At 43.3% G+C, this 16,375-nt stretch overlaps 1 protein-coding gene across 2 annotated transcripts in view; it reads left to right on the top strand.

The window, feature by feature from the left end:
* The first annotated feature begins 548 nt into the window (after positions 1-548).
* The window catches only part of EGLN3 (egl-9 family hypoxia inducible factor 3), a 42,087-nt gene continuing 26,260 nt past the window's right edge, over positions 549-16,375 (top strand). Inside the window, exon 1 of one of the 2 annotated variants that reach the window (XM_077323070.1) lies at positions 549-1,240. In XM_077323070.1, coding sequence (XP_077179185.1) covers positions 632-1,240 — 609 coding nt within the window. In that variant the 5' untranslated portion in view covers positions 549-631. Of the gene's footprint in view, positions 1,241-2,273; positions 3,249-16,375 lie in introns of those variants that run through there. The other variant, XM_077323071.1, reaches the window with a different exon arrangement.

Raw genomic sequence — 16,375 nt, 5'->3', positions numbered from 1 at the left:
TAGGCGCCCATAAACCCCCAGTGTTTTTCCCCTACCAAAAGTTGAGGGCCGGATTATTGCAAAGACAAAGCATGCAACGATTGCCTACATCTGGATACTTCGAAAGTGCTAAAGTACTGCACAACAATGTTTGTCCCATGCAGAACAGTCAAAGAACAGTCTGGTTCTTCTAACCACCTTTCCTTGACTTCCAGAAACGGCGAGACGGGGCGGCTGGGGGAAATTCCAGGACAAAGACCGGGTCCATCCAGGTGAATGAATGGCGAGTCAGCTGCTTTTTTTAAAAAACGCGTCTTGGTGACTCGCCGTTCCCAGCGGGCTGAGGCACGTCCCAATCCCAGACTCCAGTCGTCCCCTGCACGTCCAGCACCGCCCGGGAGCCTTTTCGTGCTCTCGCGTGTTCCCAGCCTGTGTCCCCGAGGGATGGCTGGGGGAGGCGGCGGCGGCGGCATGGGAGGAAGGGAGGGAAGCAGGCCGGGGGACGCGCCGCGCTCGCTCCCATTGGTACGTGTGCACGCTCCCGTGCGGCATGTCCTCTGTAGTATCCGGCGGCGTGGGGGGAGGGAACGTGGCATTTCCCGCGTGGAGCCCCGGCCGGGCCGCAGGCGGCACACGGCTGCGCTGAGAGGGGATGCCTCGTGGCCGGGACGGCGCGCTGAGCCGCCTGCCGATGGCCACCGGTTGGGAAGCGGGGCAGCCCCCGGCCGCCAAGCTCAGGGGGGACTCAGTAGAAAGCATGAGGCGGGTTTTCCTCCGCGAGGAGGATGGCCAGGGCGGCCGAGAGGAGCGGCCCGAGGGCCCGGCAGCGGCGGCCGCCCCGGGAGCCCTCCCATGGCCCAGGAACTCCGGGGAGGTCGCGGCCGCCTTGCCCCCCAGCCCTCCGCCTAAGAAGGCGCCTCACAGAGAGCACCGCAGAGATGCTCAGAGATGCTTACACTACATCGTGCCTTGCATGGACGCCTATGGCTTGTGCATAGTCGACCGCTTCCTGGGCCACAGGATGGCCGAGAAAATCTTGCAAGAAGTCCTGGCTTTGCACCTGAGTGACAAACTTCAGGACGGAGCCCTGGCGAGTCAGAAGCCGGGCAGCAGCAAAGCTATTCGCGGGGACAAGATTTTGTGGGTAGAGGGCAGTGAGCCGGGCTGTGAAAACATAGGCTACCTCCTGAAAAGAATGGACAAACTCATCATGTATGCAGATGGGAAGCTGGGGCATTACAGAATTAGAGGAAGACATAAGGTTAGTGACTTCAGTGGCGGGGGCTCTCGGCCGACCCCAAAGCTTCTCGTCCCTTTGCCGCTCAAGGTCTTAACTGAGCGTTGCCTGCACTTGCTGGGAGTTCTTGTTGCATTACTGTCCCCTTTTATTCACTTTCTCCGCGCGCGCCCGTTTTGTACATTCCCAGTTCATCGTTTTGAATTACAGTGACGAGGCGCAGGTAACGTGGTTTCAGGGCTGTATGCTGGGAAGAAGTGGTGAATCGCCAAGCACGAAAGCGAACGCAGTGCGTTTGGATTCCGCCCCCCCCCTCCAAAAAACACAAAAAAACCCATACCAAAAACGCACCCCGAGAGTGAGGATCAGAAACTATTTATATAATTTCCGGAGTAGTCTGAAATGGTCGTTTTGGGGTTTTTTATGTAAATAATTTTGGCTTAAGTTTTGTGTTTTTATGTTACAAAACCGTGGTTTACTCTTTCTGTGTTTTGAAGGCGGTACAAATAAGACTTGCATTTAGACGGATTATTTAGGCGAAATCTTTTGCGATGGGAGCGTTTCCTTTCAGTCGAGCCCGGGCACTTGGGACGGATTATGCTGTTTGCGAAGCAATTTCCAGCCGTCTAATGATGATTTGTCAGCGAAAGGTGCGGGGAAGGACGCCTTCCGAAAACAAACCATGATAAAGTAGCTGTAAACTCTCGGAGGAATTAAGTTGCCAAGGCAAACTTCGCTGGCATTCGCTTATACCCTCTCCCTCACCATTTGTTTACATTGGCTGGTAGTATGTGACCGTAGTAGAAAGCGTACATGCTGCGGGAGAATTCCTCAATGGCGGAGACCACGCCCCCGCCGGGCGTGGGCGGTGCCTGGCCGGCAATCAGACACGCCTCCTCCAGACACGCGGCTTTCTCTCCCCCCCAGTCCTCGGCTCTGATTCCAGCCGCGAACCCTGCTGGGGTTGGGCGGTCTGAGCCAGGCCACGCCCAGTCGTCCGCTTGATTGGCTGGATTCATGTTCCACATATATGGGGGTAGGCGCGGGGAAAGATTGGCCCTGGGTCGGGGCTCCACCCACGTGGCCGCTCGCCGCCGAAGTAAGAACACATTCTGCACGTAGCAGACGTATTAATCAGAAAGGGGCCATCTGCCGCCTTGGTAAATAAATGGAAAGGAGTTTGCCGGACCCAGCTTCCTAAAAGGGGGAGTGATCACAGACCGGGGGTGTTCACTTAAAACGCTGATCTCCCGCAAAGCGGAGGGGAAAGGGCTCCAGCCGCTGCCGCCTTGAGCTACTATCCGTATGTGCCAAGGTGTCTCTCTTAAGGTCAGGCCGAGGTAGGAGCGCACCTACCGATCATGTTATCAAGTCACTGAGAAGAGCCCAGAAGCTGATTTGCGGCTGCTCTGAAGACAAAGTTCTTACTTGGCAAAACTTCGGGAGGCACCAAACTCTTTTGCTATCCTTACATAGTTTTTTTCCCTTTTCAGTATCAGTATATATAGCTAGATAGACTCCTTTTTTAAATCAATGAGTTTGAAATGGGTGTGTGGTTAATTCAGTTTGATAGAGTTGTTGAATGATTTGTTTTCTTACAATTATTGTACTGTGAACTTTGTGATTAGGCTGCTGGTTTTATAGAAGGAAGGTGGGGGTTACTGGCCTTGCTAAAATGCCTTTGGGACATATCATGAGATTAGATCTGGAGAAAGTAGCCCTGGACTATATTGTGCCCTGTTTGCACAACATCGGTTTCTGCTACCTGGACAATTTTTTGGGCGAGTTAGTAGGGGACTGTGTCCTGGAACGAGTCAAGCAGATGCATGATGATGGAGAACTTCAGGATGGTCAACTTGCTGGCCAGAGCAACGGCATCTCCAAACGACACTTGAGGGGAGATCAAATCAAGTGGATCACAGGCACTGAAGAAGGATGCGAGGCCATCAACTTCCTCTTGTCGCTGACAGACAGGCTAGTGATGTACTGTGGCAGTAGGCTGGGCAAATATTATGTGAAAGAAAGGTCCAAGGTAAGAGCTGATACTGATAGCCATTTATGGTTACAGAAGAAGATTTCTTGTTATAGATTGCTTTTATGGAATTCCAAGAAGTTTGATAAAGTTTTTTTCTCTCTCTGCACTTAGTTTTTCTGGCGTATCAGAAGAGACTAATGTGTTTATTTGCATTAATATTACAGCTGGAATTAACCTTTCCATCCTAAACTGCAAGATGTGGATACCAGGAGTCACAACAGTGATCTCTTGTGTGTTTCTCTAAAGCCATGATTCTAAAGAATTTCTTGTCATATTGTAACTCATAGGACTTACTTCTGAGGGAATGTGCCTAGAAGTTTACCAGTGTAATCCTGCACAGAGTTAACTTCAGTCTAAGCATGTTGATTGCTTATACTGAAATAGATGCACAGGATTGCATTGTAAGAATCTTTCAAAGACAGCACACACTTGTAAATTGAACTAAGTTTTTAACTTCTCTGCATTGAGGTCTGTCAGGTGGTTTTCAATGAGAATAGAGCATTTGGTTTTCCAGGCACCAAAGTGCAGGATGTGGATGCAAAAACTGAAAGCAAAATGAGTTGGGAAGGGATGCCAGAGTCTGTTTCACAACAATGTTAACAGGTTACTTTCCAGTACGATTGGTTCATTGTGCTTCTCTAGCAGCTTTGTTCATCTTTTGAGAGCTAATAAAGTTAATCCCTCATTTATGTACATACCTACTAGCAAAGACTATTGAACAGCTGCATAAATAAACAAAACCTATTGCAATTAATAAACTAATTTCTTCTGAAAAGTGACAGAAGAGTGGGTCCAATCATGAATTCCTTCTGGTGCTCAAGGTACTGCAGAAAGGTTTTAGTCTTGTGTCATCTGTTCTCCTTTCTGGCAGCCTGATTCTTTGCATATTTACTCAGAATTAAATGCCTTTTAGCACAGTGGGCTTGTTCCCAAGTTAAGTGTCTGTGGGGCCGCAGCCAAAGAATGTTTAACACATTTCCTTTTCCTTGCCCTGAAGATAGAAAATTTACACCTCATTTCTGTGTAAGTGTAATCAAAAGTTAGTCCCATCGAGTTCAGTGGGAATAGTAAATGGTATCCAAAGATGTGTGTGTGCACATGAAAGCTTATAACCAGAATTAAACTTTGTTAGTCTTAAAGGTGCCACTGTGCCATGCCTATAGGATTGCAGCCCAATAATTTCATGTGTATATTAAGCTGGAGAAAAAGCAAGTTACATTTGATAGTTACATTTGATAGTTGGAAGACAGTTGCAGGTTTGTTCCTTATTCCTGCATGAACAAAGGATATTTAAGGTATCGTTCCTTATGCTAAAGTTCTTTTACTATGCCTGTTTAAAAAGGTAAAGGTATCCCCTGTGCAAGCACCGAGTCATGTCTGACCCTTGAGGTGACGCCCTCTAGCGTTTTCATGGCAGACTCAATACGGGGTGGTTTGCCAGTGCCTTCTCCAGTCATTACCGTTTACCCCCCAGCAAGCTGGGTACTCTTAGGATGGTAAATTGAGGTAAAGCCTTCTTTAGTCAGAATAGTTTTCAGTGACTTTAAATTTAATATATGTGTTTTCAGCTGTATGGGAAATTATAAGCATGTTTCCTAAGAATAAATCCCACTGCAATAAGGAGAACTTGCTTCTGAGGAAACATGCATAGGATCATGCAGCTCAGGAGATGGCGGATCAGTGTGCAGCAGCCTTGCACATTACAGTTTTTTCCTCAGCACATCAAAAGATATTTCTGTTCCCTGTTTCAAGTAGTTTGCATTTAGCTTCTCACCTGGCAGAAACTTTAAGTACTTGGGTGAGCAGGTAGCTAGCTACAAGATTGATCTGTGGTTGCTTGTGCAAATACAGCTGTTAGGCAGCCCAGTCCTGTGCAGGTTTATTCAGAAAGTAAATCCCACTAAGTTCAGTGGGGCTCGTTCCTGAGTAAGCAAGTGCTCACTGGATTGCATTCACAGTTGTTGCTACAGTACATCCATTGGGTCCAGCTACTTAGTTGCTTATCAGCTTTTCAGGATTTCCATTGTCATAAAACATGTTGTGCATGGTGTTTTTCCTCAGGTCATTGTGTTGAAATAGGTGGGGTGGGTGAACAACCAGGGAAGACAAATAATCAAAGCTGAATTCTACAATACCAATTTGTTAATCAGTCTCCATGTCCTTAAGTTTTCCTAAGCTGGTTCAGAGCTAGGTATAACTATTACAATAAATTCAGGTCATTCCCTTTTGAGCTATCTGTGTCATAATCTTGTGTCTGCATGACCAATTTCACAAACCTCAGCTGTCAATCTGCTTCTAACTGGATTGAAGACCTATGTGAATGGTAGTGCATAGTGCAGATCTGGCATCCAATTTGAAAGGAGAGGAATCGGTATATATTTTATATATATGTGAGAGAGCATGTTGGAAATGCGGAGAAAATGAATGACCAATGGGCATTCCTGATCTCTGGAGCATGAATAGGCAAGAGTTCATTTCTGCACTGGGCCTAGCTTTGAGGCTTGTTGAACAAGACTGTGAAAAACTTCCATTATTTTAGTGGTCAGTCTACTCCCAGTTACTGCAACTGAAGGCTTTTAGCAGTTGAGCTTCTCTTATGCTTTTTGTTATGTATGGATTTTGTTGTGGGGGTAAGAATTTAAGATAAACTGAATTTTAAATGTACTCAGTGTAGCTGGTTTCTGTATTCAGAGCTGACTTAAGCCTTCAAATTGAGAAATGTATCCTAAATTGAAAACTTATTATAAACATCTAATAAAATTAAGAAATAGGTTAATCCCCAGTTTTATAAGCGACATCAGTGTATCAAAATGGAATAAATTAATGAATGAATTCTGAAAAAAAAATTGGCAGTTCCAGAGCGACGGTATTGTTGGATGGGCTTAACTTCAACTTCTTTGTACCTTGTTGAGAAAATAATACATCAACACTTAGTAAACCCAAACCAGACAAAGAGCAAAGCCCACCCCAGCTTTGCATTTATACAAGGCATAGGACTGACCTTAACACTAATATCTGCTTGTGCAAGATTTATGAACGTTATTTCTATATAGATTTGGTTTCAGCCATTACGTATTGATTGTGGGAACAGGATGTGTTAAACTTAATGCTGTAAATTTAAATAATACTGCCGTTCAAAATTGCAATAAAATGAGTACAGTAACTTATTTAATTCCCATTGGCAGGGTCTCAGAACGGACTTTTAAAATCCCATCTCCTACCACAACCCAAAGTGGAATACTTTAACTAGATGCTCCTGTCTGACTGGGACTCCCCTGTCCCTGGGTATATGATGCATCAGAAATTGAGAGTGACCACGTCTCTGCTGGATTGATTTAAAGCTTGTCAGTTCTGTAAAATCTTTAGGTTAGACTGAGAGGAATTAATTTGGATTTTGCAGATTTGTGATTTTATGTCATTCAGTTTTAAATGTGTATTATGAACAAGGGTCAAAAGACGGTCAAAAGACTGTCAAAAGACAGTCTAGAAATTTGGGTCAAAAGACAGTCTAGAAATTTGTTAAATAACTTTCTTTGCATTTGCTTGCCTATTCCTAAGGTTCACCTCGTTTACATGTTATTAAATTTGCCAACTGGTATTGTATAGTTTTATGTTGCCATTTCAGAGTTCCACAGCCACAGAGTTCCACAGCCACAGTGCCATCCTAAAGTAGAGCTGCACTCTTCAAAACCCATTTACTTCAATTGCATTAGAAGGTACATCTCTGTTTAGGTGTCACTGCCAAGTCAGACCATGGGTTGATGGACTGGGAACATACCCTGCTGTTGAGGAAGAGCACAAGTTTTGTGCACATCCTGAGTTTCATGCCCTGCACCTTTGGTTTAAAAAGTTCTCTGGTCGAAAGGCTGAGAAATACATTTTTCTGCCTGAGTCTCCAGAGGGTTGCCTACGAGTCAGAGTATACATCACTAGGTTAGATAGGTAAGAGTTTTGGCTTGGTGTAAGGCAGCTTCATGTATGTTCATCACATTGCTGCTATTCATTTCTCTAGCATTGTACAGGAGAATGTGCCAGTTTATAGGACTTGCAACATCTCCACTGCTGTGCAAAGTTCTTGTATGCTAGAAATGTCTTGATAGCACCAGGAAGCTTAGCTTGCAGAGAAATAGTTGTACATCCCCTCTAATGGTCTAAAGCAGGGGTAGTCAAACTGTGGCCCTCCAGATGTCCATGGACTACAATTCCCATGAACCCCTGCCAGCAAATGCTGGCAAGGGCTCATGGGAATTTTAGTCCATGGACATCTGGAGGGCTGCACTTTGACTACCCCTGGCCTAAAGCTTTTAAATATTTGCCTTATTGCATTGGCATTCAACAGCAATAACCTTATAATAACATGGCAGTAACATTGTAGTGGTGGTAATGTTCATGTTCTGTGACATTGCGTTGTGTTGCTTATTCACGCACCCTACCCTAGACATTTATGTGCTGGCTTAGCAAATTTGACAGCAAAATCATCAGAGTGCATGAAATGGGCCTCCTCACTAGTGCACCATTTCAAAGATACACAAGTACATTCTTGGGTGAAAATTTATTCCCATTATTTAGCAAGCGGGATTGGCGAAAGAACCCTCCTATAATTAGAAAGCAGCCCAACAAAAATGAATGGAGGTACGGCAGAGAACATCTGTGAATATTTGAAGCTGAATTCTCAAGTTAATTTTGAATGACCCCCCCCCCCTTGCAAATCTCTCTGTTGAACTGCTTTATCAAGGAGAGTGGCAGGGTGAGAGTGGGGAACACTTTAACCCCCCACACACAGTTTTCGGGGCACAACCACTCCTTATACTTTCTCCAGCAGGCTTAGGAACCCATCAATTGTGGCTGTTTTCAGAGTGAGAGAGCCGCAACAGAGGAAAGGATGATTTTCCTTATGTGCTTCTCTTCCTTGATAAAGAAATTCCAGTTGCTTATTGTATATAAAAACAAAATCAAGAGGAAACTGTAAGGTGTTATCGAGCCCTCTGAGAGAACGTTGAGCAGTAGTGTTTTCTGTAATGTGCTACCTTTGCTGTTGAAAAGGCATGGTGGTCGGTGGTGTGTACTAAATGTGCTGTGAATGAACTCGTTGACGGCATCTGTCCGCACTGTGCTTGTGTGTCTTGTTTGGTTTGGAGCCAAATCCTGGTGGTGGTGGAAGATGAACATCTGGAGCTGGTCACATCATGGGTTTATCAAGGTCAGCATTGCCTAGTCTGACTGCCAGCAGCTCTGAATGTTTCAGGTAGGGGTCTTTCACATCAGCTACTTCCTGATCTTTTGTAACTGGAGATGCCCATGATTAACGTTGGGTCTTTCTGCATGAAAAGCAGGTGTCATTCTACTGAGCCTCATCCTCAATGCTGGATATAAAGTGGACCCAGTGCACAAGCTTCTTCTTCTTCTTCCATATAGTTATGCATCCATAAATGTCTGATACGCATGAAAACTGAAGCACAGATGGATTGAAAGCTTTTTTTGATTTTTCCTGCAATCCCATGACCATGAAGTAGTCTATTTCTAATAGCAATTTTGTGCTAAAATGGGTCTTTTGCTGTTATCAAAGCAAAGGAAAATTAATGAATCCATATATTTTCTTCTGCCCACTTTGATGGTTATATTCATCATAATTATGGAGGTAGGGGAATCAATGTTTTTAGTCACATAAAAATATAAACTGTACCACTGCAAACTTATTCTGTTCTGGGCATGAAACCTAAGCAGCAGTGTGTGAGAGATTTATTATTGGGTTACTGAAGAGCAGTGCCTATGGAAATATAATTGTTTATTATAGGTTACAAAGGATTGTGATGATACTTCCAAAGCAGCATGCTTTACAATTAGCTTACAATGGAAGGTCTGATGAAAACTGCCATCCTGGATAAATCTGCATAATTTGTCTCTTTTTTTCCTAATCAAATGCACATGTTCTGGTGTAGCGGTTGGGTTTAAATCTGTTCTCCTGGCCATCTGCCAGGATGCCCAATGTTCATCAGACTGGGTCCAGAGCCATCAGAACAGTAAATACAACAGACAAGTCATTTTATGATATCAGATGGAAGAATTCCTGTTTGGCAGAGATCCTGGAGCAATTGCCATTGCTCTGTGTCAGAGCTGATGTTTATATCAGTGTTTGTCAAGCCAGATTACTTAGTATAGCTGATTGTATGCAGGGATAGGATTTTGTGTGTAGGCTCTGGGTATGTGTTGTAATGGCTGAGACATTAAACCTATGTGCAGTTTGAGTCTCTTAGTGTAAAATACAACTTTCCAAACTTGTAAAATTTGAAGCATGAGTAGTACTCTGGGGTATGTGTGGCATCCAGTATTTCCTGAAAGACCACACAAAGAAGTTGCTGTGAATTATAAAAATACTCAATAACATGTTGCACTGTAAGTGTTGCTGATGCGTCACAAAGTAAAATAAACAATAAGATAGGTTCCTTCCTGCGAGGCACATGCAGTCTCAGTTTTAGAAAAACTGGGAAGGCATCAGTGTGGCGGGGGGATGAAAGAAAGACAAAATCTTAGGTAATGGGAATATTGTGCAAATGCATTTTAATGTTGTGAAGGCTCAGTTTGTATAAAGAATGTTGGGCTAAATGGTTAGATCTTGGCAGGGTGGGGGTATACGTCTGACTCAACCCATCCCACAAGGTTGCTGACAGATACCATATTCTAATGGCAAAGCACAATGGCATTTGCTATATACATTATGCATAATAACTAATATGAATTACTAGCATACAGAGTTTGATGGAGTATACTATTCCAAGAATAGTGATGTGAAATACAATGGATTGCAATCCTGTCGGTTGATGGTGGTGTAAGTGAATCTCCTTTATCCAACTCTTCCAACTGACTTTCAAGTTGCTCCATACCTATGCAGTGTTAGTTAGAAAGCAGCTCGCTGGCTGCCCCAACATCCTGAGTTCCCCCCAAAGCATTAAAAAAAACCCCTTTCTCATTCCACTTGGTTCTTCTGCATTGTTTTACATCATGTAATCTGTCTTGGACCCCTGTATAAATGAGAGGCTATAAATAAAATAAATGACTATTTAGTCTCTAGGTTCTGAGCTGAGTTATTAAAAAGTTTGAAAATCTCACTGCATTTTATGATTAAATGAAAAATTTAGATTGTCCAGAGCCTAAACCAGAGCATGAAGTCATCAGACAGTTTCAGTTTACTTCCATCCCTGGTGTTTGATCAGATTGTTAATCAGCAACCTGATCAGTCAAATTGCTGTGGGTGCTTCTCCTCTCACCTCCCTTCTTCCTGTAAAAGTAATTGTATAAAGTGCATAAACTCTGAGTGACCTTTCCTGGGAGATGAACTGGACATGATCTTAGTCATGGTGGATGGCAGTTTGAAAGTCATAAGAGAAAAAGGTATTAGCAGATTCCTAGGAATAGAATTTTTAGGATACCTTTGAGAATTCAAGTATATGGAGAGAGGTTCACATTACCTTGACAGATATGGATTTTAAAATCTATATTTGCTGAACATATGTGAATTCAGGGCTATGTGTTGTTGCAGGGGAGAATCGGGAGAAGAAAGGAAGGTACTTTCTCTGGCTGTTGATTCCCTCCTACAATCTCTCTCTTTTTCTGGCTGCTTTTCCCCTTGCCAGAGTTGTTTCTGGCCTCAAAATCAGGCTAAGTGAAGATATGTATGAAAACTATTTGGAGGAAAGGGGTTATGAGGGAGTATTGTAATTCTGTAGGTCTGGCTGAGTTTGTCATAGCAGAAATAAACTTTTGGCATCTTAAAGGCTAACAATATTTTATTCTACTGTTCTTTGTTGTGGAACAGAACTGTCGCTTTCAGAAGCCATGAATAGGATCCTTATGTCTTTAAGGGGCCAGAAGACTCAAAGGTAAAATTGGTATCAGGATACAGGGTTAAGCTTTCCTTCCCCCCATCGTTTTCTTCCTGCAATTGGTCCTTCTTTGGAGTAATGAGGCAAACATGGGTTGAGGGATGTGTCATTTCACTACGAGTCATTTTATTTTATTCCATTGTATCTAACCAAAAACTCATTTTTACAGACAAAAAGAGCTATAACACAAGTTGAGTTCTGTTGCCTGCTGGAAAAAGGAAGACCCCCCCCCTCAGAATTGTCTTTGGCCCATGTAGCTCAACATGGGTGTCCATTGAGTGTGTACAACCAGAACATCTTGCGTGAATGGAAACAGCAGACCCATTGCTTCACCTCCAAAGGCGGTGAAAAGCTTTGCTCTTTTCAGCAACTCATGGATATTCTCAGGTAGCGAAAAGCTGTCTGCCTTTGATGTATGTATCTCTGCTCCCTTCACATTCTGTATTCCAAACCTTGAATATGGTACACATGTCTGGATCAAAGCCAGTGACATGGTGACATTTGTAAACTCTGTTCATGTGATGCAAGCTTGAAAAAAAATCCAGTTTTTTCCCTGTAATACATACCAGACATGCTTTTAATTGATGCTTAACAGCATCAGGTAAAAATTTCCATTAGGGTTCGTTGCTTTTCTTGTGCAAATGTGTTCAGTTTGAACCTGTGTTTCATTAGTTTCTGATCTTCTTTGCTCCTTTTTGAAGGGCTTCCTTATTCATGATTTCAGAAACATTTTCCTATGTACAGAGCACTTTTACAGTCCTTTTATAATAACCTCAGTGAGTTCAAGCAAAAAGAGTCATATTGGCATTCTCTGTCATGTTGCTGTTCTCCTCATCTATTCAGCAGAGGAAATACATGCATGTATTGGAGGGGATGCCTTCCAATAGAAAGATCACACAGAAGGGAGCATTGAACCTCTCTGCCAGCCTTTTTTCTGCTTTGCACCAATGCTTGGGAATGAATGGAAAAAAAGAGACTGGAGCAACATCTTGAAGGAAAATGGCATGAGAGGCTTCACGTCCCTTTTTCTACCACCCCTCTCCCCCAGAAATAAATGGCCTCCATCCCATTTTATGTGAACAAGCTTCTGTGAACAAGTGACAAAATGGTCTTCCACCATGAAATGTCGTTTGGCTCTGAAAGTTAGTGGCTTTCCTAAAGCTATCACCAACAGCATTTGATGAGTAGTGTATCTGTAAGGGTAAGACCTCTGTATCATGTGACACCTTTTCAGAGGCCACTCCTCTGAATGAATTTTGTCAAAGCTTAAACAGGACCATAAGAAGTACTGAATTTTCCTAATCTCAACAGCCTCTGTTTAGAGTATCAGAAGCCAGCCAAAAATAAAGTAGCTTAACATATATTTTAATGCAATTATTTCCCACCCCCAAATGTTTTGGAATGAATAGTGAATTAAATGTATTCCTCATGAACTGAAAAATATTGATGCTCATTACCCAGCAAGTGCATGTGCTAAAAGGCAAACCTATTTGTTTGCAGAAGAAATTCCAGGTGTCTTATTGAGTTAACAATTTACTTTGGTATCTTTATTTACTTCCACAATGAGCTGCTTTGATAAATGTTGTTCTTTCTTCACAAGCTTGTGTGGCAAGAGCAAACTACCTGGGAGCCCTGGTTTATGCACCTTGGTCAGATAGGAATGAGAGGTGGTACATTATGGCCAGGTGAAATTCACTAGGGTAAAAAGCCATTTGTCTGTTTTCATACCCATTGTTGCTGATGAAGTAAAGCAACTGGTAGTTGGTCTAGACTTTTGGCACCACCTTACTTTCATCACTGTGGACTGGTAACCCTGAAACACATAGAGCTGGAAGGAACTCCAAGGGTTACCTAGTCCAATGCCTGCATAGTGTAGAAAATTCACAGTTACCTCCCTAAGTTAGCCCTGCTCTATGCCCAAAGGAAGGCAAAAACCTCTGGGTTCCTTGGGCCAGGCTGAAAATTTCTTTCCTGACTCCAAAGTCAGGCATTACTCTGGGGATATAAGAAAGGGCCAGGAGCCAGAGTACTGAGCTTCCTTCACCCTATCTTCCTAAATTCTTAGTGAATCAGAAAAAAGTCAGATGGCCATCTAACCTCTGCTTTAAAAAACCCCAAAAGAAAACTCTGCCACCTCTGGAGGAAACCTGTTCCACTGAAGAACTGCTCTTTTAGGTAGTTCTTCCTAAGTAGCCAAAGGTTATTTTGGTTTAATTTGTTGGAGTTCTAGTCTGAATTTCTGGGGCAACAGAAAACAATTGCGTTCGATTCTGTATATGACAGCCCTTCAGATACTTGAAGATGGCTCTCCTATTGCCTCTCAATTATTTCCTTGTTGGGGTTCTCCCCCTGCCTCTAGTCATGTATCATGCAGCCTAGTCTTTGCTGATACATGATGATAATGATGATTTCAATTTATTTCCTGCCACTCCCAAATGGCTCGTGGCGGGTTACAGTGTCTTAAAACCCCATTAAAACTCCCCATTAAAAGACTTAAAACCATCACAACATGGTGGTGCAATAATAAGATCCCCTTCCTACCCCCCTTCCTAAAAGGGGGGGGCAGAGGAGAAAGAGGTCAACAGTGTTCAAGAAGAAGCCCGGGAGAGAGCAGTCAATGTACCACGGCAGCCCCAGCCTCAACCGTAGACATGGCGGAAGAGCTCCGTCTTGCAGGCCCTGCGGAACATTGAAAGGTCCCATGTTAGCCGAGGGACATCAGGTTGCTAATACTATAATAATGTAATATGGGAGTGAGGCAATCAGATCATTCAGATGAACCCAGGGAGCCCAGATCTAATGTCAGGACCGCCCGCCCTGACCACAACCATATGCCTGGCGGAAGAGCTCCGTCTTGCAGGCCCTGCAGAAAGCTGTTAATTCCGGCAGGGCGCTTAGCTCTTCCGGGAGCTCATTCCACCAGGTTGGGGATTGCTCTTTTTTGAGCACTGCTCATAGAGATAGGTATAGAATCAAGAATCATAGAGTTGGAAGGGGCCATACAGGCCATCTAGTCCAACCCCCTGCTCAATGCAGGATCAGCCCAAAGCATCCTAAAGCATCCAGGAAAAGTGTGCATCCAACCTTTGCTTGAAGACTGCCAGTGAGGGGGAGCTCATGTGAGGGGGAGGTAGACATGCTATATGAGGGGGATGTAGACATGCTATATGCTGTCTATTTGGTTCTATAAACATATAAACAGTGGTCAAACACTTAAATAGGAAGCAATGTCTTGATGTGAAGAAAATGTTCTATCCTGGAAGAACCTTTGCCTGTGAAGAACTATCAAAGCTTTCTGAAAGTTTCCATAGGCCTCCAGAGAGCTATACTGTGAAGTGTGGCCTTAAATGATCCAAGGAAACAAGGGCAGCCATTGTACACATTGCTTCATCCTTGTGTTTTCAAATGATGGGAAAGTCTATTCAGCTTTGTATGTTCAGTTCCCAGGGGAGGGCAAGAAGCATTTGTCCTTTATTTTTTATTTATTATATTTATATATCACCCTCCCATCTCAGCTCAGAACTGCTTACATTGAAGTGTCTTCATGACAAACCTTTTCCCCTGTTGAGAAGGATGGTTTGGAAACAGCAGCTGGAGTACCATGGCAATGCAGGTTTCAGAGCCCAGCCAGCTGCATGAGTCTGTTACTACCATGCTTCTAGTCTGCCGGCCAATATGGAGGCTTCAGGGTGGGTTTTCCAACATCTGTATTTCAGTGTATCCACTTAGCCTCACAAACAGATTATCTGAATTGCCTTTTACAGTGAAGAAGAATCTTTTACTTCATTGATTTTGTTTGTGTGGAAACTTTGCTTGGCTGGCCTCTCCCCCCCCCCCCCCCAAATACTCTCACCTCTTCTCTTGTTAACTGAATGTGCGTTGTTGTTATCAAGTATGGAACTTGATGATACCAAATACAGTCTTTGCTGTCAGGTGGTGGCAGCATCTCTCCAGAGTTAGCATCCATAGGACAAAACATGTATATGTCCATTGGAAAAAAAATTTCCCGGGGAGAATTGCTGCTTGGGTTGAGAGATTAATACTCTTGCTTTCTTCATGTAGCGGTTTCCAGTGTGATCGATGAACTAGGAAATAATCAGGGTTTTCCATGGTAGGTTATACATCTTCAGACATTTATTTCTCATTGATTACCCAGGTAACACCAATGAGCCATTGATATAAATCTCGTTGCATTAGCAACAGACCTGACCCCCCTCTGGTCTAGAGCTGGATTTTATAGGGTGGCTTTAGCACAGTTAACTTGACTTATAATTGAAGTAGGAGAGGTGCATTGTTAATTAGCAATATGCCTGTCATTGTGGGGTATATGTGCATTCATGTGTAGGGAGCATGCATAGTTTTCATTTTTGAATAATTCAGAGCTGGACTGGTTTGTCCTCATTGGAACACCATCTCTAAGAGCTGTACTCTATCCTGTTCACTTCTGTTCAGAGACACTATTGAAACCAATGCTACATCTTGTTCCCATTTCTGTCCCCTGCCATACTGTTTAAAATCTTGTTTCTCTGAGAATAATCATGTTCCTTAGTTTGTTTAGCATCACCCCAGATTCTGTTTTCTTAATTTTCATTTAAATTAGGGTTTTTAAAATAAATATGAAAGGGAAAACCAACCACATAGCACTGTCAGGTTTCAATGGCACCTATGCATCTAAATTTCCTTCCTGAGTCCTTGTCCTTTCCTGATTGTGGCTTCTTAGTTTAATTGCAAATGCAGGATTCATGTTGGCAGGTGGACATGTCTATCACAGTTAAAACTTTAGCTGTATCTGCCTTTGCAATACACTCTGCTCTTATGGTGCACAGCCATGTGTATTTAGTACATATGGATGGTGTCTAAATATTAATGGCAATTACGTCTAACTCCCTGTAGCTAACGTGATTTTTGTAGGGCGGAGGGGCACTTTATACAAGATTGGGCACCAATTTTAGTAGGTTCAGTAATTTTGGCCAAGAATCAGTGGTTTCAAGATTCAGCAGATCTTGGCTTTAGGCTCTGTCACTAGCTGGTTGAAAAATTGCTTACTTTCGCTGTGCATTCCCCTCTGAAGTGATTAACGATGATCAATCATGAGCAGCTTTTGGGAATCACTTTGAAGTCTTCAGATTCAGGATGCAGTATAAATACAAAGTACAGTAAGATGGCCAAGTGTACTTTTCTCTCTCTAGAATTCTGATGCTTGCACACTGGTCTTATGTGTGGCTCTGAGCACGATCTGACTAT

This window comes from Paroedura picta, chromosome 2 (genome assembly GCF_049243985.1).
Source record: "Paroedura picta isolate Pp20150507F chromosome 2, Ppicta_v3.0, whole genome shotgun sequence".
NCBI lineage: Eukaryota > Metazoa > Chordata > Lepidosauria > Squamata > Gekkonidae > Paroedura > Paroedura picta.
Note: the sequence above shows the minus strand (reverse complement) of the source record. Positions and strands in the feature narration are given on the sequence as shown.